This window comes from Pectinophora gossypiella, chromosome Z (assembly GCF_024362695.1).
Source record: "Pectinophora gossypiella chromosome Z, ilPecGoss1.1, whole genome shotgun sequence".
NCBI classification, from domain to species: Eukaryota; Metazoa; Arthropoda; class Insecta; order Lepidoptera; family Gelechiidae; genus Pectinophora; species Pectinophora gossypiella.
In genome coordinates this window covers 11,547,086-11,574,863 of record NC_065433.1, presented here as the reverse complement: position 1 = coordinate 11,574,863, position 27,778 = coordinate 11,547,086, and the positions used below count along the sequence as shown (strand labels likewise).

Genomic DNA, 27,778 nt, shown 5'->3' with positions numbered 1-27,778 from the left:
TTTACATAAAGTATTTCAATTTTAGATATTCAAATACGTACCCCTTTTTGATTTCGTAATTTCAAATCACCGAAGAAAATGCACATATGTTCGATATCTATAATTTTTTGTTAGTCGATAAAAACATCTTTTGTAGCTAATATTTTTAAAATGGTACTGAGTCAAAATTTTATTTTTCTTGCAGAGCCCATTTTAGAGACGTGCTTCACACAGGTCTGGGTATGACGGATGCTTATATGATGGAACGGGTTATGGTAGCCCTTGACAGAGGCACTTCACCTTACGTTACTATGGCAACTTTCGCCAAAGCTCTGTCCCTCTATTTGCGCGGTGGTCTAGAGGAACGGATTACGTACGCTTTTACGGTACATCCTGGAGTTATTCTTTACTCCTAATTATTTAAGTAAACATAATCTGTTTCATTAATAGAACTGTTCTGTTGCAGTGCTACGACTTATTAAGCGAAGGTTCCTTGAGAAGGGAGACGATGTATCAGCTATTAAAAAAGAGCTTAGCTAAGTCTTCCCGAGATGATGACGTTGAAGAAGCAGTTAAAGTAAAAGCTTTGTATATTAATATGCTCACTTTGTAGAAGGTTTTCTTTCCTTTAATCACAATATGCGAGACATAATATTACGCATGTAATGTGATTACGCATGGCTCTACGAACATAATAATAATACACGTAAGGTATGTTCCTATAATTAAATGGAGGCCTTCCGCCCTAGACGGTTTGGCTTACATTTTTAATAGTCTCACCTAAACTATCTAAACATTTATTTATATCTCTCTTCTTCTTCTTCCTTGCGCTATCCCACTTTAGGTGGGGTCGGCTCTCCTAATTTTGCGGCGCCATGACATTCTGTCTAGGGTTGTCGGGTCGGGTAAATTTTCATTTTTTAATAATCGGGACATGCTGGTCCACCAAGTATAAGGAGGGCGTCCTCTGCCTCTTTTGTTCTCGGGCAGGCAAAGAGCTGTGTGGACTACATGCTGCTGGTCTCTCCGCATTACGTGGCCATACCACCTCAAACGACTTTCTTTCAGCTTATCGGGTATAGGGGCTACTTTGAAGCTTCCGCGAACGTACTCGTTTCTAATTTTGTCTTGCCTAGTCACCCCTCCCGACCATCGAAGCATTTTCATCTCAGTCGTATGAAGTTTTTGTGTGTGCGCCTCTTTAAGCGGCCAGCATTCCGATCCGTACATCAGCGCAGGTCTCACGGCCGTCTTATAAATTTTGCCTTTGATGCGGACTGGCATACGCGGGTCACAAAGCACACCTGTAAGGGTTCGCCATTTTTGCCAACCAACATTGATCCTATGTGCAACATCAGCTTCTACCTCTCCGTTTGCAGCGATAACCGAGCCAAGGCATTTAAATTGTGCTACTCTTGGAACTGGTGTATTGTCGGGGTACAAAATAGTAGATGTGCAGGTACTGTTACTGAATTGACATTCCATGTGCTCAGTTTTGGAGCGACTAACTTTAAGCCCAGCATTCTCCAAAGCGCTAAACCACGAATGTAGTGCTGCTTGTATCTGGGTGGCATCATTAGCAACCAGCGCAATATCATCCGCATACATAAGATTCCAAGGCAATGGAGTTTGGATGTCTTTTGTGATCAGATTCATTACCAAATTAAACAGAAGGGGACTAAGCGCTGAGCCCTGATGAACTCCCACCTTCACTTCAAATTCCTCACTTAATCCCGCCGGACTCTTGACCTTCGTGCGAACATTTCGGTACATATCTTGTATCAGCTGTACGTAAGTTTCCGGTAGATGTTGTGCCCTCAGCGCTTGCCATACAAGTCTTCGCGGCACTCGGTCAAAAGCCTGTTCCAAGTCAATAAATACGTAATGCAGATCCTGCTTATTGAGGCGGTGTTTGTCTGATATTATTCGTACTGCCTGTATTGCATCTGTTGTAGACTTTGAAGGGGTGAATCCAAACTGATTAGGGGTTATTTCGGAGAGAGATTGTATTCGCCTATTTATAATACGTTCCCAGATTTTGAGAGAATGTGATGTCAATTTAATACCTCGATAATTACTGCAATCTGTGATGTCACCTTTGTTTTTGTAAAATGGTACTAAATGACTCAGGCGCCAGGAGTCCGGTAAAGTTGCAGTCTTTAAAATGAGATTAAAAAGTTTCGTGAGCCATTCTGACCCTATGGGTCCTAGGAATTTCCACAACTCTGAGGGTATTTCATCGGGACCAACGGCTTTTCGGTTTTTCATCTTTGAGACCGCAATCCTTACTTCATCTACTCCAATCTCCTGTATCGGTCCTTCGACAGGCTTGATTGCTTCTGAATGTTGACTAGGAAACTCTTCATTCATAAGATCTTTATAGTACTCAAACCATCTGCGGTTTATATCCTCATTGTTGGTTAGAAGTTTTTGATCTGAGCTACGGATAAATTTATTGGTTTTTATGTCTTGAGTTGCTTGGTTTCTAGATTTGGCGAGTTTGAAAATTTCTGCATAGGTCTTTGCGTTATCCAATCTATTGTACAATCCATCCCCTGCTTCAGCTCTAGCTCGCGCTACCATTCTTTTTGTTGTACGCTTTGCTTCCTTGTATTCTGCGTGGTCCTCATCTAGCTCAGACTTTTGCCAGATTTTAAATTTTTCCTTCTTATTCTGCACGGAGACTTTGACATTATCATTCCACCAGGATGGGTCCTTTCCTATGCTTAAGCCACCTTTGGCAATACCCAAAATTTTGCTAGCTCCGTCTCTACATGCTTTTTCAAAATTTGCCCACATAGGTTCTACACATTCATAGATGTTTTTCATATCCTTTGCTAGAAAGTCGCACATATCGGCTAAGAGAGTAGCCCCTTTAGAGCTAGTGAGTTCCTTCCATTTAATTCGCGCGGATCTATCTATTTTTATTTTGATAGGCTTGGGGAGCATGTAAACGCCAACCAAAATGCGATGTTGGGCAGTTAAGGCTTCGCCGGGAATCACTTTGCAATCTTTAAAGTTCCGTTTAAGCTTGCTATCAGCGAGGATGTAATCAATTTGTGATTGTTTACCTCCGCTTTTGTATGTTACAAGGTGTTCAAATTTTTTTTGGAAAGATGTATTAATAATAATTAAGTCATGTCGTGCTGCGAATTCCAATATATCTCTCTAATTTTAAGTAAATAAGAAATTACAAAAATATCAGGCCAGCAAGCAATTGCATTTAAATTACCTACATTTTCATTTTATCAATTTGCCTTCATCTTTCACAGTTGAGCTGCAACAAACTTGTATTATCAGCAGATAAGCTGTAATTCGTATATTATTTTTGTCTGCTGCCGTATGTTCGTTCGTTAACGAGTTTCTCTAAGTATTGCCTTTTTGACAATGAATGAAAGTAATATCCAAAGACCTCTGCTTTGGGGGAAGAATACGGCCTTTGTTATGGGGGTCGTAATGTAATTTCTTATGTGCGTAAATATACTTACGTATCTCAGTATGTGTACGCGTAGACATTTAATGATTCCCATTGCCGGGTCTTTCCTATAAGTAAAATTAAAAATAGGTAGCTATTTTTGGTCATTTTATTGAATCTGCACATTATATCGGATATAATGGTTGATCCCAAAATCTGCGGCGATTCATTCTTCGGCGTATATTAAGATTATAATATAACACAATATAGTTGTCCCCTTCGCTAGATTTACTTGTAATTTTTCAATATGACTTAAAAATCCATACTAATATTATAAATGGGAAAGTGTATGCGTGTCTGTCTATTTGTATGTCCGTCTTTCACAGCAAAACGGAGCGACGAATTGACGTGATTTTTTAAGTGGAGATGGTTGAAGGGTGACATAGGCTACTTTGTATCTCTTTCTAACTCCCACTTCCCTAAAGGGTTTGGGGAGTTTGTATAGAGCATTTCGCAATTTGCAAGGTATACAGCTAAAAATGAGTACCTATGTGGAGTATTTGTGACTAACAAAAAAAAATATTTTTTTTTGAATCTGTCCCCAAACTCTTCAAAGAGGGGTAAAATTTTATATGGGAATTTTTCCAGTTTTCAAAGTAGAAAGCTAGAAACTTTACATTATATCCCCAAATGGAAAGACATGTCGTCTACAGTTTCTTATTAAAATAATATTCTGTTCCGAGTTCTCTTCTGTGTTCTATATCAGGAAAGGAGAACCCCGAATTTAACGTGAGCGAAGCCGCAGGCAAAAGCTAGTGTTAAAATGCATACTTAATACTCTACGCAGATATTTTTATCGATTTCTTTTTAATAAAAACATTATAATCTCTATTCGGTTACTTTTAAATCAGCAAAAAATACCAATTAACCTATTTAATACTTCTCACTAATTATTTCTTACCGCGTTTTTCGATAAAGACTTGGTTAACTGAGCACACAAAGTATTGCTTTTTAAACATAAGTGTTGCGCCCTCTGCTGAAACACAACGAAAGCTAGAAAGTGTTTACGTAGTCACAAAGTAAAGTATTTCAGAAGCTTACGCTCAGAATTCACTGAAATCTCCACCACTGAACCTTGGAGCGAATCATCACAGTACGAAGTTAGAAAGTGCCTGACGAGAGATGGAGCTGTTGATAACATTTCTCTTATGGAATGTCTGTTATGGAATGGTAAATGGAGTTTAAACATTTATGAGAAGTCTATTGTACGTCGTGCTATAGCTGAATACTTCAAGTACTTTCAGCATACAAAAGCGAAGTCATTTCCGTCAATTCCGCTACGTAAGCGGCTAACGATGATTCGACTATGGTTTGTTAACATGAAAGGTACAACGAGTTATTGAACACAATTTAGATTCGAATAAAAAAATGTATATTGTAGATTTGTCTTTGATGGCATTTGAAAAAATTCTATTAGATACTTTTTAAAGCTCCGCAGGAAATCGAATTGAAACAAAATCGTGACAATTTAAAACTTTATTCAAAGTTAATCACATTGCTAAACGTTTTAAACTTTGTAAAATAAATAAAATAAAGCAAACAGTGTATACTTTGTTGCCGAAGAGTTGTGTACAAAATATAGAGAGTTATTTTGGGGAAAATCCGGGCACAAATTGGATTCTGTTCGGCAATCTGCTTCTGCCTTTTTCTCTAACTATCACACGATGTTTTTCGGAGAAGGATAGCAAACTAAGTCAATTATCTACAAACGTAAGAGGAAATTCTTGGGACCTTTTTCTATTTTCCTGACATAATTGGTAATTGATACTTGTTCATCTAGTACCACAACGATACTGACTGTGATTCTTTTCAAGATTTACGAAACGGCGTAGTAAAATTTCCATACGAATTCTACTCTACACGATTAATAACCAAACTAAAAAATTACAAACTGTCAATCTAAAAAGCAAAAAATAAATTTACTTTGCAAAAAGTAATAAGTACGTACATATTTTCAATTAGTTAATACATTTTAAATGAAGTCGGTGCCAAGTAAATGCTACAACAACCCTACTACAATATCAAATTACTATGTACACACAATGTTGTTAAACACCTATATCAAAGCAATTACAAAACAATGTCAAACAAAAATCACAAAACAATCAGTATTTGAAAAATATTATGAATCGGTACCTCGTTGTAGCATTTACTTGGCAACGAGCATAATCAAAACAAAAAGTATAACTCAAGGAGATTCGCCGAATCCGTCAATCTCGTCATATTATGCTTCATGATTGATCCCGAAAAATTAGACGAAATCTCTTGATAATAGCGCTAAAATGAAGTTGTAGGTAAGTACTCCTGTGAAAAGCTGAATAACACGTTGCGACTCTGCTGACACTTGATGACCGGCTTGTACACCACGGACAAGCACTCATTATCTCTTTTGGGAGCTCCTGTCTTTGTGGATAGTGTGCTGAAAGCCTTAGAGGGAAATGCTCATTCTGCCACGCATACAACTGCGCCAGTTTCCGGCCTATGTGGCGTTGATACTTTTTCGCAGCAAAATTCTTTATGAAAACTTCTCCAACGTGGCTTTTTCCTAATGACATTTATTGTCTGATTTAGTTTCACACTAACTCTTGGGGTCGAAAAATGCAGCTTTTCGTCGCGTTTTGCGTGTTTAGGTGATTTTTGTGTGTAAGATTTGATTAGGGTATTAGCGCATTGTGATGATGACGTCGGTCATTGATCTCACAACTCACGCGATAGAAGAGAAAATGTGCTTTTGTGGTCAAGGACTTATTCAGTAAAATCATGGTTAGGTTAGGTTAGGTTCGACAAAAATGAAAGTTCTGGCTGTTGTGCAGAACTTTCATTTTTCTATCTCTGTTATTAGTAGAGATGTATGGACATCCCTACGTTGGCATTGGTCGCCTAGAAAGCTGATTCCCGCTATTCTAGTGAGTGATTTCATCTGTGGTCGGGGCTTTTTATCGTCTATTGCGTTCATCAAAAACCATTAATATCATATGCATAATTACATTTAGGTAATGTGTTATTAGCAAATTGCTCATCATCATTAGTAATTTAAGAGCCACGCTCTTGTCGGAGTAGCGTTCTCCATGCTACTAACAAATTGCAAACTAATAAACTAAAAAACTTAACAAATTGCTAGGTCTTGCAAAATTTGCGAAACAGAAGGGTATCCACACATCCTCAGAAACCTTCATCAATAGGATAGTAAGATTTAATAAGATTAAATTTAAAACATTCCAGGAGCTTGTTGACATTATGTTGAAGCGGATGGATGTAGACTTGGATGGTGTAATAAACTTTAACGATTTCCACGAGTCTGTGACCAAAACTCCTCAGTTGCTGGAGAGTCTTGGCTACTGCCTGCCAGAACGACCTGCTGTATACGCCTTCCTTGCAACTTGGTGTCCAAATTGGGGCAAAATGTAGCTCTGCGCGGTGGCACGGTGGATCTTATTTTGAAATATATTATGAGCCACAATCTATCAACGTCTTATTTCCAAAACAGATTACCGCAATTTATTTTACTTTTTAATGATGTTTAATATAAATACAATTCTGTAAAATCGAAACTAAAAGTGTGTTTTCTTTGTCAATGTCGTGGCTAGTTCTCTAGCAAAGTTAGTAGACGATACCGTGTGCAATTTAGTTCCCAATAAGTTTTAACACATAAAAGTTCTATGTTCTTTACATAGAAATGTCTATGTAAATAAATATCTTTGTAAAAATCAGGTGGAAGGTTTTTGACCAAAGTGGGGTTTAGCGCGTGCGGTAACGTCGCACACGTTAACGTTGCACACGACGTTGCCGTATATATTTTTTTTACGAATTAGGTGGTGTCTACTGGAATCAGCATCAAAGTTACCGTTAGTGAATGACTTATCGAGTGTTGTCTAATCTTTGCAATCTTTGCATTCATTCATTGTTAAATATCGATAAATTTCCGAAATTGCTCCTTGCAGTAGATTTAAGCATAATATGAAATGAAAAATTATAACTTAAAATAAAATTAGATGTCTGCTGGAATCAGCACTATTGTCATTTCGGAGGCTGTACGAAGGATCTTCATAATTGAATTCTCATTTTAACTTTAGGCAGCACTGGCATAATTCAATTTTACATTGTAGATTTTGTATACAGCTACAGAAAGCAATTGCTTGATTCATTATGTATGCAATAACAACTTTGCCGAGTCAATATTAAAATAAGTACGGGACATAGACCTTAAGCATTTTTAGTGATGTGAACCATGAGCGTGATTAGAAGGCGTGCCTCCATTTACAAAGAACTCCGTGTGTACCTCTACACAACCTTTTTAAATTTCTAGGATTAATTTAGAGTTTCCGTTATTTATATACAATTTATTAATCACGATAACAAATTTTCAACACAACTGCTTTCGTAATGTAGATAACCACTCGAACAAAACTGACCAACATAACAAAAAATACCTCTACTTATGATACATGATAATAACTATTAATACTTAACCTGTCTTTTCAATATTGCAATGCAATAATACTCTTTACTTTCTCTCTCTGATATTCAGTTATTAATACTCGTATTTACTTAGGTTCTTCTTTCTTTATTTTTGCTGTACTAACGTTAGTACAGCAAAAACGCACCTCGCTTTTAAATTATGCTTTAAGAGTGGTGTTGGATCGGCAAAGTCACTTTCAAGTCTTCCTAGTACTATGAACTTGCTTCCCTTTGCTCAAATGATAAGCTTTTTAAACCGCTAATAAATAAACATTAATGATATATGCTTGTAAATTATATGATCTGTTACTAAAAGTAGTAATATCGTTTTATAACCTGGATGTAACCGTAGGTAGTAAAATATAATACTGACAATCGACAATATTGACAAAATGTAACTTTGTCGCATTATTGTCGTCCTAACGCTGTTTAATGGAAGTGACAGAACTGACAGATAAGTAAGAAACCGACAGGTAAAATCTTGATATTATATTTTTCCCGTTGTAAATACATTTAATAAAATATTGTCTTGACTTTATCGCGACAATTTTGATGTTGTCGGTTGTGACAATTCGTACTTTACGAAAAAAAAAACATGAGAGTACCAAACAAAAAAGCAATGAATGAATGATCAAATCGAAAATAAACTATTCGCATTCTATTTTCTTTCGCTACAATCAAGAACCTACCTATTAAGAGAAAAGTTAGGATGTTGTCTTTAATAAAGTGAATAAAAATTTTCAAGCAAGTGTGTGTGTGTGTGTGTGTGTGTGTAGAAGCAAAATAAAAATTAAAAACAATTACTTAAGGTAAATAAACAATGATTAACGCGTTACAGTCACAGATTTATAAAGCGATAGTTGACTGATAGTGGCCTGCGAATTTCCGTCAAACATCGGATGCTCTCGGTAATCTTCGGTTTGCCCGTAGAAAGTTATATTAGCAGTCCTCGTGCACTCGCCGAAGCGCACGAGATTTTTTCTTTTACAGAGAAAATGAGTCTTTAATAGTTTAGTAAAGCGCTTAAATCGTTTCGTCATAATTGGAAAGGAGATCATCGGATTTCGGCCCAGAAGTCAAAGTGCCGGCCAAAAAATAATTTTGCTATATTCCGTTAGATCTTATCCGTCTGAGTATTTATTACTATGGCACCAAAGCTGTAGGGTCAATATCTTAGGTTTTATTCGAATTAAAAGAACTGTATTTTTCATACATTTTTGGTGAAAATGTAAAGTGCCGGCTAAGTAACAAAAATGGTATATATCCATCCTTAGAACTTATCCGTCTGAGCATTTATTACTATGGCACCAAAGCTGTAGCGTCAATATTTTCGGTTTTATTCGAATTAAAAAAAAAACTTGTATTTTTCATACATTTTGGTGAAAATGTGAAGTGCCGGCCAAAAAACAATATTGGTATATCCCGTTAAAACTTATCCATTTGACCATTTATTATTATGGCACCAAACGTCTATGACCATTATTTTGGCTTTTATTGGACTTTACGTTTTAGTTTCTATGTGAAAAGTGCCGGTCAGCAACAAACACATGTCAAAACTATCGGGAAGATACCTGTAAACATTATTCACTATGACAATAATCGTGTATGACCATTAGTTTGGCTGTTGTTGGATTTTTTAAATCTCGATTTTTGATTTATTTTGTTATAAAATAAAATATGACAGGCGCGTTATTTAAAGGATCGTCAGAATGTTTATTATTATGACATTAAACGTTTATGCCCACTATTTTGAACTCAATTAGATTTCTCAAAAATCTGGAGTTTTCGTACATACCTACACTTTGGCGAAAAAAGTTTTGTCTGGCGATAATGCAGGTAAAGGCGTAATATCGTGGTCGTCTTTAGACACATTTTTATAAATCAAAAATAGGTTTTTGTTTGACCACTATTTCACCTGATGGTGATACACGCTTTAGAAGCTTATTTTTTTTTTTAAAGAAAAGTGAGGTACTATGCTATATCGGCCGAGTAGCACCAGGACATTGTGATCGGCATACATGCAAAGTACAACTGCCCGACTCCTGTCTTCCCTAACAGCTACTTCAGACGTCATGCCAAAATACGAGTTTCGTCACTAGATGGCAAGCTTATCTTTGGAGGGTGGTCACCATCTACGGTCAAGATGAATCAATACCATAATTCAACCTAAACTTAGGCCGTAACGTTGAGGCGAATGCAAAAACTACAGCCAACGTCGTAACTAAAATCATATAGTATTAATATAGAAGTTCACCTAACAACACACAAAACAAAAACACAAAGTATTTATTTGACTGATAACTAGTCATTGGGAAAGCTCTGCTTATTGTCATTGTTAAAATGTATATAAAAAAAGATTTTTTTAAAAGTCCAATAAACGCCAAAGTCTACATTTGGTAATATAGTAAAAAAATACGTTTCAAGTCGTTTACCAAAAGATTTGACTTATTTTGTTTCGCTGGCTGACATTTTCCCACTTGAACGAAAACGGAAAGAGAGACGAATAAAAGTCATAATAATGGTCAAAAATGTTTCGCGGCAGATTATTAAACGTTCTTAAGGTCCTTTGTAATCCGCTGTACCGCAATTTTTGCCCAAAGCACATTATTTTTAAACAAAATAAATATGAAATCAAGATTTTTAAAATACAATAAGAGGCAAACTAATGGTCATGCACGTTTGGCGCTATATAAAAAAATGTTAACAGGCATCTACTCGATACTCTCAACATGGTATTTTTGCTGGTCGGCACTTTTCACATTTGAACTAAAATTTAAATTCCAGTAAAAGTCAAAATAATGGTCATAGATGTTTGGTGTCATATTAAAAATATTGAGAAGCAACTATTACACAGATTTGACGTATTTTTTTCGATGGCCGGCATTTTAACATATTAACCAAAACGGAAAGTCCAATAAATGTCAAAATAATGGTCATAGAAGTTTGGCGCCATACTAATAAATGTTCTAACGGTTCTTTGTAATACACCTGTATACCTCTTTTTCCCAAGGGACTTAATATTTTTTTTTAGAAAATGTATGAAAAATCGAGATTTTTAAAATCCAATTAAAGTCAAACTAATGGTCATACACGTTTGGTGTCATAGTAAAAAATGTTCAGAGCAATCTACTTGAAAGGTTCGACACATTTTTTTTCTCTGGCCGGCACTTTCAAATTTGGGCCGGCGAAAGTATGGAAAGCCGATGATCTCCTTTCATTTGTTATGTTTCGTATGTTCAATAATAACTAAAAAAGGTATGTTAAATTTTAGAAGTGACATAATTTGACAGCTTATTCAAATATAATGATTTTCTTAAAGGACAAAGAATACAATACTTTATAAATAAGATTTTACAACAGAATTCACCCGTTTTCGAGCTTCATGCTCCGGAAAACCGGAAACAAACAATGAAAATGATAGGAGATCTTAGGTCTACCGTTATGTGTTTTTGAAAGAAAGCAAACCGCTTAGAATAGTCGTGTTTCTAAGGTGATTCAGTCCGGTAGCCACGAAATTTAGTAGATATTTGTGTACCGGTGAGATAAAATATCAGTCATAAAGAGTCCAGTGAAAAGCTTCTTTTTTATGAAAATAACTAAGAGTAACAACAAGAAAAGTAAAGCGTTAAGGCTAGCACTTTGTGGAATACTTAGATACAGCTTAGATAAATCAATAAACAGCAATAAAATAGTAATAATTATAGTAAGCATCTGTTATTTCTCAACTTTTACATTTAATATAGATGCCTAGTTGAAGTGGGTGGGACAGTAGCAGTGTTTTATATCCGAAAAAGTGACATGCTGTGAATTCGGTACCTATTCAATAGTGCATTTAATTACAAACATAAGAGTAAAATTCCCACTAAGCTCACTTTTTTAGTTTCTGAAACACGTTATTAATGAGGAGAAAAGTAAAAAGAGTTCATCCTTTCTGGCGGAGTCCCTCCATCCATGCATCTGGACTGTGTGTGACTGTGCACCGTGGCCCATTCTCTAGATCTCCATCTGGGGTTTGCTTTGGATGGTTGAATCTAACTTAAGAATATCAGAACATTCATCAGGGGGATCAGTTATGAGAAAGAGAACTTCCTATACTCCTAGAAGCCTATCCAACTCTTCCGTAATTGGTGTTACACACTCCAATCTGAAACTGGTACACCCGGTGAAGTCTATTTTTACTTTTATTAATGACATTTGTTCTTTAAAATTAATTTATTGTGTTTCTTCAACATCTTCAACTAAAATCGGAAGTAAAGATGAATTAGGGTCATCGAATATTTCTGAAGTTGAAGAATCCTGATATGCTTTCCTCTTGATACACCATGGATGGGTCGCCGGCGAGAAATTATTCGGAATTCGGTTTTCGACAACAATTTAGTTGCGCAACCTTTGGTAGTGCAACTGTGGTGGCACCGTTGTATCCTAGTTAGTTAGGGTCTTTATGACATCGCCTCCGTCTTAATCGGATGGTATTGCATTTAATCATGTCTTTGAAGAAGAGTTATTAATCATGGGATGGCTTCTCGGTGGATCACTCGTTGCATAAATGTGATGACGTGCTAAGTATCTGTCACTGGTACCTAACTGTATATACTTAAAGATAATAACTGCCTGATATTTGTACTAGCAAGGTTGTCTTAAATTCTATGCAGGATTGACTCACTTATCAAGTTAATTCCCAATCAGTCTTAAGTGTATCGGTTACTTATCCTATGAGTGTGAGTGTGATTCTCTCATTAGCGCCCTCTTACTCTCCTTGGTGGAGGGCCCTCGTCGTCGTCTTCATCTGAGTCGAAGTCCCTTGCTCGTCTTCTAGAGTGAGAACTCACTGGGTAACCCAGTCTCATCAATTTTGTCTTAGCGTCTTCAGATAAATCCCCCAGTTCTGATGTCGCCATTTTTCTTATGTATTTGTCTATCATGACAGTGTGCATGGATGGGTTGAGCACTCGACATCTGGAAATTCTCTCCAATAAGACTTATTTCCTGGTGAAGGGTCCTCTCCGAATCCCATTTCAGAGATAATTCCAAATAAGTACTTTGTTAGGGTATGTTGTTATGAAGACAAATAATTTATCGAAACACATTTTGTATGAGCAAAACGTGAAGCGTGACGGAAAACCTTTATCAGCAATTTAAATGGATTTATTTGGTTATGAACTCTGTTAGGTCCTCGGAATATCATCATCATCATCAGCCGTACGACGCCCACTCGGAACATATCAAGTACAAATTAATTGCTAAAAGTAATACTTTATTGAGAAATAAAACAGTTAGGTACATCAATCATCTGCCTCTCCAGAAAAGCTACTGTTAGAATGCTCAGTGTCCATCATTTCCAGCCTTTGATCATATTTTCCAGCTGTCTTGCGTAAAATAATTATTGATGATTGACGCCCTTCTCCACCTCTGTAAAATGCAATAGAGAAATTATAAAATACCGTTGTTTTCTTTTATCATAAATCATTAACATCATGAGAAATTGAATCAACAATAATTCACATGAGGTAAAAAGTAAACTGATGCCCATTTGGGTGCGGTTTATCTTCTGACCTTCTCCTCTGCACCCCGATGTTAACCACATTTTTTTCTTGAGTGGTTCCATTTTCTCAATGGGAGTTTTCACTGTCTTTGTTTTCTATTTAAAATACACAGGCGGAATCACAAAGAGTCACGACAAGTACTCGAATAATGCGCGCGCCGAGCAATTCATTTCGTTTAACGAACCAAATCAAACATAATTTAACATTTGAAAAAATACATTTAAAAATAGTAATAAAACCATTTTATTAGCTTCGGGAAAGGAAAAGCGTATTGAATCAATGAATGAAATCAATTAATGACGAATTAAACCGCGGACTATCTTCGGACTAAGTTAGTCTTTCGTTGTTCCATGTTTTGTAATAAGAGATTTTTAAAGTTAGTACGGTAACAAACTTGGACTTACTAGTCCGGGTTTAAACCTAGGCCACTTTTTGCACTATCCGTATTATTACAAAAAAATACTTTAGTCTAAGAGTCGTATTAATAAACTAATCTCAGCTGAGACTACCCTCAAAATCATGCTCAAGTCCCTGTTTTTATATAGAAACTGTCACATTGACGTGATCTTGAGAGCAGTCTCGAAGCTGAGATTAATACTACCCTTAGACTTAAGTATTTTTTTGTAATAAGACGGATAGCGCCGAAAGTGGCCGAAAAGAAATTAGAATGTCACTTTTTCGGGTCAAAAATACAAAGTGCTTTCACTTTTTGACTTCTTCTTCTATCGTACCGTACGAACCAATCGTACCGTACCGTATCGTATCGTGTCGTTTTGTATCGTACTTTTTGACTTATTGTAGATTTGCCGCAAATACATTTAGGATGACAGTAAGCATAAGTTTATAAGTTCGTTCCCTCAAAATAAAATGTTATACGGCTGTTAAAAAAAGTGCAATATCGGTTGACAAGAGTCGTTGCATCCCGTCGCTTGTGACAAGATGTGCCACGGACACTTTTTTACAGAAATTGGTTGTCTATTTGTTATACGAGGTCTATTTGCAAATTGCACTACTTTGCTGAAGGCAGTATAGAATTTAAGACATGCCCGAGGATGCCCAGTTGGGCGCGAACCTAGGCTCAGGGCGTCGTGTGAGAGGATTATATTTGAAATAATTATTCAGAAAAATTACGCAATGACGTGGTTCTTGATGAACAATATTGATCAACAGTTACTAAACCATAGCTAACCACGAATCGTGATAACTTATAACTTACCTTTCAAACAAGTAATGGTCGTTAGATGCTTATGTTTCAAAGTTAGTACTTGAAACAGTCATGGGAATGCAAAACTAAATAACTAGCTCTAAACAGTTTGGCGTTCGAAGTTGCAGCTGCAGTTAAAGGGGGATCCGTCTCCAAAGATAATATAGTATATTTGTTAGACCAGCTAAGAATATATCTATAGTAGTGTTTGTTACAATGTTTTAATGAAGGTTAGGTTATATATTTATTAAGTTTAGAATAGGGAAACGCTAATTTACTTAGCGCTAAAGATTCAAGCAAGCATATAAGTAATCCGTGCAGGACTTGGGTAAAAAGATTTTAAACTGTTTAATTCACAGATTTATAACGAGTACCTTTTTTATGGGCTATAAGGTAAGTGAATCCTCTTGAAGACGTTGGAGGCTTTCGGGGGACTTTGAAGATAAAGCTAGGAGGATAAAGGTTGAGTTGCTCGAGGAATAAAAATCAATATTTTTAGAAATGTATTAATGTGGTATATAGGGATAGGAGACGAACTAAGACAATGTGGATTACAGAATGCAAAACTAGCCGAAACCGGGTGTTTTTGGGTTTTACCTAAAACCGGTTTAAAGTCTACTTTTACCTTATCTGATACGCCGTCTTCATCATCACTGTCAAATTCCGGATTAAGATTGTTATTTTCAGAGTTACACGACTGAACTTTATTAAATCAATAGTTTATGTATTATCGGGTATAACGATCGATCAACACAATGTAAAAATCCCTTGAATCACGCGATTTTATTTCTGGCCAACCGTCAGCAAGCGCGGGAGCCATCTTGCTGAAAGCTTTTTCATGCCTAAGATATCGTGCTAAGTATGAAAAAATCGGTCAGTACAATATCATAAACTTTGGTAGCGATAGTGGTCACAATAATCGGCCTTTTTGGGCCATCGATACCTTTAGTGGTGGTACCTTTAGTGCCTTTGTGCGGGACTGGACAAATTCTGGATTGGACAGATTCTGGATTCGGCAGATTCTGAATTCGACAGATTAGTAGATTGGCCAGATTCTTGGATTCACGGCGGCGATTGGCGGCACAACCACATCGTTTAGTGAACTACTTGTTTATTATTCCATAAGATGGAGCAGATTCCCTAAAATGTATTTTTAAATAGTTTTCCGTCATTTTAAATGTTTTACCTTCCCTTTTAAAAATCTGGTTTTATAATTATGAAAAAAAGGTAAGTTATTAAATAAGTGTTGATTTAATCTTAATTTCACTGATCTATAAAACGACTCTAGTAGGTACATTCCTTAAATTCTATAATTCAATTTATATCTAGTAGTGCTCCATACCGTTAATAAAGGTTTTATTCTGGAAACCGCACGATATACCTACAGATAGTATTGGTTCTGATATACCTGCCCGATGTGGTGTCCGGCAATTAATGGTCAAGCCGGAAAGTAATGGTATGGGTTATCACATGCATCCAACACATTTAAAATGTTAAAACCACATATACTGATAATTAAACTGAATCACTGTAGTCAACGCAAGAAGAGGTAGTGATGCGTTTTTACCGACTTCAAAAAAGGAGGAGGTTCTCAATTCGACCGTAATTATTTTTTTTGTTTGTTCGGGGATAACTTCGTCGTGTATAAACCGATTTTGATAATTCTTTTTTTGTTCGAAAGGAGATGTTCCCAAGGTGGTCTCATGTCAAGGAAGTCAGGTCTGATGATGGCAGACCAGAGAAATCGAGCGGAATTTTCAAAAATCGTAGGGGCGACTAGTGCGTTTGTCAAAGTGGCCAAAGTGGTCGGATCGGTGTCTAGGCTCCGGGAAAACTTCCAGACCTTCGAAAACTGGTCAGCATCAGGGAGGCACTCTATGTATGTATTTTCTTTCACGAAACCTGGCAAAACTATGCAACCTGGAGAAATTTTTCTTTTACGAAACGTATTTAAATCTTGATCAAATCTGGGGAAAAAAACAATGGCGCAAAAACAAGATGGCCGCTATACAAAATTTTGTTTTTTTTTTTAGAAGAACCCCTTTGGGTAAAAATAATGTTTGGGCGCTTGCTCAAAACGTCATGTAGAGTACGGAAATACTTTCTGGCCACCAAAAACTGCTCCGAATCAGAGACACCTTACGGCCTGGCAAAATTATCGCACGTGAACCAATTTTCTTTCAGAACACCTATTTAAATCTTGGTCAAATTCCATTGCGGGTGAAAAAAATCAAAATGGCGGAAAAACAAGATGGCCGCCACACAAAATTTTGTTTTTCCAGAAAATGTCTCGGGGGTATAATAAAATATATATCGGGGTTGTGATCAGAACGTCATGTAGAGTAAGGAAATACTTCCCGATTTTCGAAATCTGCTCCGCATCAGGGTGACACCCTACGGCCTGGCGAAACTATCGCACCTGAACCAATTTTTCTTTCACGAAACCTATATAAATCATAAAAATCGTTTTTTTTTTAATCGTGAAAAAACAAAATGACGAAAAAACAAGATTGCCGCCATACAAAAATTTGTTTTTCCAGAAAATGTCTCGGGGGTAAAAATGATGTATAGGGGTGTGATTGGAACGTCATCTTTGAAAACTGTTCCGTATCAGGGAGACATCCTACGGCCTGGCAAACCTATTGCACCTGGAACTTTTTTGTTTCCATGACACCTATTTAAATCTTGGTCAAATTCTATCGCCGGTGAAAAAAAACCAAAATGGCGGAAAAACAAAATGGCCGCCATACGAAGAGGTAGGTGGGGCAGTTTCGAACAAACAGGACACGCGAGCTGCTTAAGCAGCGAGCGAGCCACGCGAACGAAATCTAGTGTATATGTATGTGTGCGTGAGTGTGTATGACAGCAGCTTCCACTGACAACCACACGTGTGTATATACACTGTGTATGTGTGGGTGTGGGTGTGTGTAAACATGTTCATCAATTGTGATCACTACTAATCATATACATATTATTATATATCATTATAAATCTGATAATCTGTCTGATGTCATCAATCTCTGCATCCTTGTTCCGTCTAACCATCACTTAAAATCGTAAAATAAAATATTTATTTTTATACAACGAGGTACCGATTCATATATTTTTCAAATACTGATTGTTTTGTGATTTTTTGTTGGACATTGTTTTGTAATTGCTTTGATATAGGTATTTAACAATATTATGTGTACATAGTAATTTGAAATTGTATGTAGTAGGGTTGGTGTAGCATTTACTTGTCACCGACTTCAGAATTATAAAATTAATTAACTCATTGAAAATACGTACTTATTACTTTGTGCGAAGTAAATTTATTTATTGCTTTTTAGTTTTGCGTTTGAAGTCGGTTTTTTTTCGTTAAAAAAAATATTTTATAATAAAAAAGTAATTTAAAAAACTGACTTAAAAGTCTGCCTAATCAAAAATAATAAATAATATTTTGTTGAATAAAATGTCAAAATCGTAAATTCTGAAGTCGGCGCAACCAGCCTTTCTTATTGCCCTTTCATACATTTAAAGACAAACCACCATAACTAGGCTTTATTTAATTTTGAATTTTGGACATAGTATATAGAGATGACGGTAATGTTTGTATTATGTATTAAAAAAAACTTGTAATAAAAAACTGTGACATCCACTGACAAATTGTTGATGTTAAGTTTGGTGTTTGTTCGTGAAACTGTCCTATTGCTTGTTATTTTTCGACGGATCGCACAAAATGTTCCCCGCGGATCGTATGATTCGATGAGACTAAAAATATGTGATTCCTTTTTCCCATCTGAACAAATGATCCGTTGCAACTGTTTTATCGAATTAAATATTTTCCCAAAGGATCACAGTCGCGTTATACGTTGAGTTCTGCGTTGGGAACCCGAAGGGGGGGCTCAGTAGCTTTTATAGTGAAGTGAAGAGGAACCCGAAAACAAGCTCTTCAGGGTGAGTTTTTTTTCCATTCGAGTGGTGTTGTTCTCCCTGCCCTTGTGGGTGAGGTGGACGCTCTCATGTAACTCTCTAGTGACATAAGTCAATTTTAACTGAAATATAACGAAGGCAAGGAATTTTTATGCTTGAAAGTTTACGTCGACTGGTTTATAACTGTAGGTTTTTTCAAATATCTCTAAAGGAAACTGGTCACGGCCCATACAAAATTAACCCAGGCACGGCGCGAATGAAACTTATCTCATAATTTTCGTAAAATTAGGTAAAGTACTTAAATCTAAAAAGTCCGCATCGCTGAAATATTTGGCGAACATATTGAATTTGCCTGGTGTTTTTGTAAAGGCACAACATTTTATTTTTAGTTTTTTTCGTTTTTTTTGATTTATTTTTTATTGAACAAACATTAAAACCCATTGTTACCAATTAAAACACATACAAATCATTTATTAAGTTATGTTTTAAACGCCAAAGCTCGAAAAAAAGCGAGTGAAATCGCAAAAAGCAGGGGAGGTAAAAATTTAAAAACTTTTTTAGTCTCAATCAATTATAATGACACCAAAGTATCAAAATAATGTAAAAAATATAATTATAAATAAGGTGAATATCATTAAAACAATATTTTCACAAAACAAAAGCATTTTACATTGGATTTTTTTTATTTTGACTTGGCATTTTTTTTAATCATCTGACAGAAAATCCCTCATTGTTTGAAGAGCCAAAGATTATATGTATAAAAGAAAACATTTTGCACTTTTTTCGGACTTTAGCTTTTTTAAACATATCTTTTTTAAATGATTTGTATATTTTTTACTGGTAATAATGGATTTTATTGTTGTCTTACTAAAATAACAAATAAACAAAATAAACATGAAGAAAAAAAAAAGAAATAAGATGTTGCACCGTAACAAGAACATTAAGCAAATTCAGTATGTTCGCCATTTATTTCAGCGATGCACATTATTTACGAACATTATTTTTTCGCGCCGGAACTGGGACTGAAATGACCAGTGGATAATAAAATCTGAAAAAAATCTATATACCATTATTATTATATTACCATAAAAATCTATATACATATTTGTAATGATGTCAATTTAAAGAAAACATAGAAACGTGTGGGTTGTAAGGTGGATGACCAACCTCTGTGACACTGGTTATTGAGAGCCGGCAAAGGCCCCTGACATGTCTCATGTAACGGCTATGTACTGACATCAGTAAGTAGTAACCGGGACCAACGACTTAACGTGCTTTCCGATCAAGGATCACCTTACTTCCGTATAATCGGGTAATAAGCCTTCAAATTATTTACCAAAATAGAGATCTTAAATTAAAATTTAAAATCTGTGTCTACTCGTCATCTTTTTCTTTCTTCTGGATAGTAAATAATCAATCAGTAAGAACAAAAACATTCTAAAGTAAACGTATGCGGCTCCGGCTAATTTCTATAGTACTAAATATTGCTATATAACCAATCTGATGGGATATCAATCATTGATATGTAGTAGCTAAGTTTTGTTTGAGATGAAAACACAGAAATCTTCTTTCATTAAAATTCATCGAATCAAATCATAAAATACTAATAACGAAGAATTCAAATCTGCGTCTATAACACTGTCTATAACAATAAGCAAGTATCAGTCGTTTAAAATTATTATAATAATATTAGCATTGACTGAATTCGATTAGATCGTAAGTCTATGATTGACCAAAATATTTTTTCAACCCTTTTTTGATTTCTTCAGTCACTAACACTCAAATCACTACCGCCGCAGGGCGTCCTGGGCAAGCATCATAGGTATTAGGTGGACGATCTTTCATTTCTAATCACCAAAATGTAATATATTCTAAATGTAAATGTGCCTTGTAAATCTAGAAATATTTGTTCCATATTATATTTTTTCAAGCACTAGTATTTTATTACTAATTTTGGTAGTACGTTTACGACAACGAAATCACAATTTCCCGCCGTGTTAATATTTTCAAGGTAATCTCGAATATCTAGAAAGTATTCGTTGTGATAAATGAAACGAACCCAAACTCTATGGAATTGCAATAAGTAATTTATTTTCCATTTTTTTATTCCCTTTATATTAATGACAGCGGGAAGATGTTTTTTTAATCTGGAATAAATTAATTTATTATTATTTATTTGTTTAATGTAGTATCTAATCATAGAAGTCGAAGTACCTAAGCACAGGTTACAACTTGACTCGAATCTCACCGTCAATTAACTGCATGACTTTAAATGTGCAATATGTTGTCCTCATTTACGTCACTCGCTCGTTCGCGTCATTTTTAATATCGCATGATGTTTTTTTGTTATAAGAAAAGACGGTTAGGTTTTTTACTTTTTGAATTGTTTTGCCGTTGACGCGCGAAATGAAAACTAAATTAACAAAATAGTTACGATACCTTATTCGTAGCTCAACATGCTACGCGACTACGCGTGTAGCAAATAGTTACGAACACCACCCGAAGCTATTTTTAAAAGTGTAATAATTTGTTGCAAATGCCCAGTAACTACCTACGAATTAATTAATTTATTACTTATAGTACTGGCTACATCGCTTTAATTAAGTAAAACATATATATATATAAAAGTCGTTGGGCGGCAATGGTATGCCCAAACTAAAGCTTATCGTGGTGTCATTGGCTAGGCTCATGAAGTGGTGGCAGGCAGGTGGAGCGGCGCGCGGGGGCGGTAAGCAGCGTACAAGTTCACTATCTCTGTGTACGGCCTCAACGGCGGACGGACGCCTTGTCGCCAAAAATCTGCGCTCGCGAACGTACGCGCTCGATGCGCCATGTAGTTTCGCCCAACAGTTAAAAAACAAGCTTCAAACTGATTTCAACTGTCACAAAAGTAGTTAAAAAATATTCGGGTGCTGCGGCTGAAGTTCAACAAGCGGGAACTTCAGGTAAGTAAAGTGTGTAAGATATGTGGCAGTCGTCAGAACCTGCTAGGGGCGCGTAAAAGTTTGAGTACAGCGTGCGAGGAGGGAGCGAGCGGCGCGCGACGCCGCAACAGGTAGGGCGGTTGGTATCGACCGGAGAGTCGCTGAAAGCTTGGCACTTTCTTTTAGTTTTCTATGTCGTAATCTCTGGCCCATCTACCGACCGAAATTTGATGTTGATGTATCCTCTGTTAACCCTATTATCATCGGTAAAGGTCTTCCGCCGCCAAACTCCGAGCGGCGAACGTTCACTCTGCGATCCCAGTAACTGTTGCACGCTCGGCAAGTTTCCTCCCCGTCAGGCGGTCGATAAATCGATTTTTCCTTCCTAAACTTTTATTTACTTTATTTTCATTTGAGATTAATTGTTCTTTTATTACTCCAAATATTTACAATATAAAATTCCAATTCCTTAAAGTTTAAATTTAAAGCGAAATTCGGTTAAATTAAACCCTGATCAAATTATTTACAAAATGTATAATTATGATAATCTTAAGAAATTGTCACAAGAACATCTTTTTAATTTATGATGTAAAATTTTGTAATGATGAGTATGGCATTTATTTTATGTTGGCATTTATAGCAGCATCATTAGTAATTTATATTTTTTATATGTTTTTAGCAGTGCGAATGAATAGTAATATTTTGCTACTTGACATATTTGTGAACCGACTCGAGTTAGCCAGACCTTTAGTCGACTTTTAAATATGTATATAGGTTGTCCTTAAGTAGGGAGACAAACGAAACATGGTGATAGCTGGGGTCATGATTAATCAAAAACGAAACTTGACCTTGTATAAAAAAACATAGTTTCGAGATATTTAGACTTTTGTAAAAAAAAAAAATTAAAAATATCATTTTTTACAAATCGGCCCTAATTTTTGATGTTTCTAGTTAACTAAATGATTGCTCTATCTGCATTGCTTTAATCTAATGCATTAAGCGGATTTTAAAAAAGGTCTTTACATAACTTTAAATTCCTATTAAAACTGACAATCTATGGTGAAAAAAATTATGTACTGTGCTGGATTAGTACACATGCTTAACAAATTGCTTGCGTAATCACATAATAATTCATCATCGGAAAATAATCAGAATCATTCTTTTCAAAATAAAATAAAGGCGTATGTTTCCGTATCAGATTTTTAAGTAAACTGTAAGTAGACCGGTATATATTGACAAAATAAATACTAACAAAATTCAAAATACATAAAAGAATATAAAATAAGTAAAAAGCATCGTAAAAGGGTTACACGGTCGGTGACAGCGTTTAATTTTACATTTCCGTTTTTCCGTCAACTTTAATCAATTTATTGATTTTGCTGTGGTGAATTTAAAAGTTACAATAAAAAATGGAAACTTAGTACTGAACTGAAAGCATAGGTTAACTTGTCCATATGGTAAACTGCTACATTTTTTAAAAGACATACAATTTTCACCTATGAATGCGTTGAAGTCTTTCTCTTTGGTTTCTGAGAGGTCTACTATTGCTGTCGGCATACTTTCAATAGAAAGCAACCATGCTGTAAATCAATTTTGAATATCAAAAATACATTTAAATACGAGGAAGGAAGCATGTTTTGGTAATTTTATTTGTATTTCTAAGGATCAGACCTAATTAGGTCATTGTTCTCGTGTCGTCGCTTTGCGTGTGACCCACTTTTATCTACATGGAAGTCTCCATTTTCATTAGGACATATCAATATGACATTATGTAGGTATGTTAAAAGTAACAGATTGATATTGTCCATGATTTGACCTTAGTCCTGTTATTGTAGAATTTAGTACTCCGCTGTCTTGACAGCTTTTCTATAACGAGAATTGGTTTTGAACTAAGTATACTATCTTACTATTTGGTTACTATTGTCTCCTATCTTTATCTATATAGCTTCGACAGTTTTGAACACACCTTCGTGAAAACGATGCAATAGGTCATGATCGGACGGATATTTTTCTTCAACTATCGATAGTGGACTATCGATCGGCAAGGCTAACATGCACGAATGAGTTATTAATCTTAAATGCAATTTTAACTAACACAGTTGGCTAACTACCATAAAATCGAGACGGTTCAACACGTATCGTGTATTAGGTCTAACAAAAAGCTCAGTGGAGAGTGAGTACTTCGTACGATGTCGGGAGCTTATGTTTTGTGTGTACATGTCAGTTTTTGTAAATTCAACAAAATTAAAGTAAAACGTAGAATTCCTCTACCCAGTAACGCAGACTTACTTACAGGTTGATTGTAATCTGTCTAGTTAGTATTGTACAACTTAAAGTATTCACTTAAAGGTTGACATACTACTGACATTGAGTAAAAAGTATTCTTAGTTTTATAGCTGCTCATATTTCTTTTTATTAAAAATTTTTAGTATTCGGTGTAAGAAAAAGTAACATTGACGTAAGAAATTCAAATTGTTTATACATGTCATCCGGTCGTAGCTGTTGCAGATAGGTAGTACAAGTATAAAGGCGAAAGTGACCTAATAGCAAAGCTTCTTGGTAATTATTGTTCGCTAAATTAGGAGACTGGTTGAATTATTGTTTAATCACAATGCTAAGTGGATCTGAATATGAAGTTAGTGACCGAAGCGACCTACGTAATACCCATACCAAGAGAAAAATAAATGGAAAAAAAAACTGACTCGGACGGGACTTGAACCCACCGGGTCCTTCCCCTGTCCATGTAAAATTCTTACAAATACAAATATACTTTATTGCACCAAAATAAGAAGAAATAATTACAAAAGACTCTTAACCTTATGACTTATTATTTCGTTCTATGTATCGTCATTAAGCCGACTCCGGCGCAATCTGTCTAGAATATTGAGTATTAAAATTACTTAGACCGACAAATCTACAGTAGTCTACGTAACATACTTTTACGATAAATGTTATATTCCGACGCAAGCGGTCGATCGAGGATAATTTATAGGTGTATCGCGGTCGCTAGCGCACGGGCTGTCGCGTCGGAGCCAAGAGAGTTGCAAATATAAACGCTCTTTAAGGTGTAAATAAAACGCAAACTTTCGTCAAAAAATCTTGTTACAAAATATTACTTGTCAGGTCGTCAAGGATTAGAAAATGAACATTGAAATCTTAATGTTCATTCGAAACCTACCTACTTAAGTGTGTTCTTAATGATATTTATTTGTAATATAAAAGCAAGTTTCAAATAAAGCGTTCGGATAGCTAGTGTACCTACTAGAAGTGATACATGCAGGTACAACATTTGTAGGTCGGATAGTAGAACTCCGTGATCAGACGACAGGCGAAAAAATATACATGTTTTAATTTCTATGTTAAGCTCATGCCTTAACTCGTAATGAGGTTGCCAGAAGTCACCAAAAGACAACTTGAAGTTTATGGTGTCCACGCGCCATGTAGTGATAGTTTCATGGGCTATAAAAATAGTCCAACCATGCGGGAAAGGAATCGCCTAGTCGATTTTTACTTGCCGTTACATTCAAAATGATTTTTTTTAAGTCTAACAAAGAAGTTTTGTAAAAAATAAAAGCTTGCATTAGTATTTATTGGTTTCCCTTGTGTACTACGAGGGGAGGTCAAAAAGTTCGCGGAATGGAGGGGTTGGAGGGGGTTGGTTTGCTCGTACAGGTAGCCGCTAGTTGCACACCTCATTAACAGTATATGTACCAAGTTTGAAGCAAATCGGGTCATTAACGTTTGAACTATCGACCAGCAAACAAGTGAATCGGGAAGAACTCAGCGAATATGGAGAAAATTGAACACCGCGCCGTCATTAAGTTCCTCACCAAGCAAGGAAAATCCGCTCAGACGATTTTTCAAGAGCTGTTAGCAGTTTACGCGGACTCTGCCCGTGGTAAAACCATGGTTTACAAGTGGCATAGTCTTTTCAAGCAAGGAAGAGAGTCGATTGAAGATGACCCCCGCTCCGGACGGCCCATTGAGGCCACCACACCGGAAATCATCGAAAAAGTAGAGAAACTTGTATTAGAAGATACCCGCTTGAAGAAGAAGCAGCTTGCAGCAATGGTCGGTGTATCCGAAACAAGTATTTTAAATATCCTACATCAACATCTTGGGATGACTAAGGTCAGCGCAAGATGGGTTCCAAGAATGCTCACGCCACTTCAAAAAAGCGAGCGTGTCGAGTGTTCTCGCCAGTTTTTAGAGCTCTGTGGAGAGAATAAGGAAGAAGTTATGGCCCGGATTGTTACTGGAGATGAAACCTGGGTTCACCACTATGAACCTGAGTCGAAGCAAGAGTCGATGCAGTGGCATAAAAAAGGCACACCTCCTCCAAAGAAGTTTAAGGTGTCACAATCGGCCGGAAAGATCATGGCCACTATTTTTTGGGATACAGAAGGTATTTTGCTGATTGATTATAAAGATCGTGGTGTGACTATAACGGGACATTACTACGCTTCTTTACTGGATAGATTGAAAGAGGCTATCAAGGAAAAAAGAAGAGGAAAGCTGTCAAGAGGTGTGCTCCTTTTGCACGACAACGCACCCGTCCACACGTGCCATGTTGCGACGGCTGCCATTCACCGATGCGGGTTCGAAAAATTAAACCACCCGCCTTACAGTCCAGACTTGGCCCCCAGCGATTATTATTTGTTCCCAAAAATTAAAAAGGAACTGCGTGCACGAAAATTTGGCGATGATGAAGAAGTCAAGTCTGCAATTTCGGCCTATTTTGACAGCAAAGAGGAATCTTTTTTTTATGATGGAATAAACAAATTATTTGATAGATCCGGAAAATGTGTTAAGGTTAAGGGAGAATATATTGAAAAGGAAAAATAGTTTCGTGTTTAATTTCGACCCCCTTCCCCCTCATTCCGCGAACTTTTTGACCTCCCCTCGTAACTCTACATACGTACGAGGAAACGAGGGAATGAAAAGGTTAAAATAACAAACGCGAAACAAAGACTGGCGAGGAAATTCGATACTTAGGAGTTGACTTCAGTTGCAGCAACAAGTAGCTTGTATAATCTTAACGAGTAATTACGGCACCAGAGAGAATGAAATATTTGCTGAAGATTGTCAATTACGTATAATCCACCAACAAAGTGGGCCATGAATCATGAAATACGTCATGACAAAATTAATAAACTGTTTCTCCAAGGAACAGCGGAACCACCTCAAAACCTCTCTCCGTTTTGATGTTGTTTGAAGAGAACGCTCTTAGTTGGCTGCTGATTTAGTTAGTCCTATTTAACTGTCAGCTTTTTAAATTCTTTGATGACCACAAAAAAAAAGTTTTCATCTCGAGCTCCTCCGTGCTTCGGAAGGCACGTTAAGCCGTTGGTCCCGGCTGCATTAGCAGTCGTTAATAACCACCAATCCGCACTGGCCCCCCTGGTGGTTTCAGGCCCGATCTCCCTATCCATCCATAGGGAAGGCCCGTGCCCCAGCAGTGGGGACGTTAATGGGCTGGTGATGATGAGGTATTGTAATAAAATCGCAGATATAAATATGTATATCCGTTAATTGAAATTTAATTTAGTAGTTACAGTTCATTCCAACTGCTTTGTCTGTATTAGGTACCTTATCGGTTTTTATGCCGAAATTAGGTTGGTTATAAAATCACAAGTTTCACTAGTAGTCGTAAATGTGTTAAATAGGGATTGCAACTAAGCGGAAATAATATCTGTTGGTCGCAGTAATATGGTCCACCAAAACGAAGAAACGTGTCGGATAGTAAATAAAATAACTTGCTTTCAAAAGATTACTTTCTTTTGAATTACCCTACCTAATCTATTTTAAGATTTTAAAAATACTACATTTAAGGTTGAAACCTCTTCAGGCTCGTAAGGTCTAAAGTCGCACAATTAGGCATGTATTGATAATGAAAGATCACCTAATATGTGTTCGTCCTAATCAATAGGTACTTAGTGGTGGGATTGAGTTTCTATAGGGCTTAAATCTATATAAATATACAAAACCATAGAATTTTTATGGTTATAAAATTTTTCAAGTACCTAATGTAATCCATATCGCTCGTTTTGTGAAAATTAAATGGGCATCTAGTGTGACATAATGGATTACTATGATTTAATATGTTATTTTTTCTGTTTGTAAATTGCTTCTATGGGAGACTTTAGAAATTTTGCACTTTAAAACAATAATGGGACCTTAAATAGCAAACATATACAATCGATTTCTTCATGATTAATCTTCACCAGAAATAGCAGTATAAGTATTAAAATATGGGCACAATTAATGAAACTTTTTGTGTCAG

The 27,778-nt window shown here is 36.2% G+C and overlaps 2 protein-coding genes across 2 annotated transcripts in view; both read left to right on the top strand.

Annotated features, from left to right (window-relative positions):
* LOC126379816 (calaxin-like) overlaps positions 1 to 6,862 on the top strand; it is a 28,373-nt gene extending 21,511 nt beyond the window's left edge. Inside the window, exons 3-5 of the mRNA XM_050028737.1 lie at positions 185 to 365; positions 446 to 556; positions 6,677 to 6,862. Of these exons, the coding sequence (XP_049884694.1) occupies positions 185 to 365; positions 446 to 556; positions 6,677 to 6,862 (478 nt within the window). The remainder of the gene's footprint in view (positions 1 to 184; positions 366 to 445; positions 557 to 6,676) is intronic.
* LOC126379820 (SCY1-like protein 2) overlaps positions 1 to 27,778 on the top strand; it is a 271,967-nt gene that overhangs the window by 37,893 nt on the left and 206,296 nt on the right. The gene's annotated exons all lie outside the window — the stretch shown is intronic.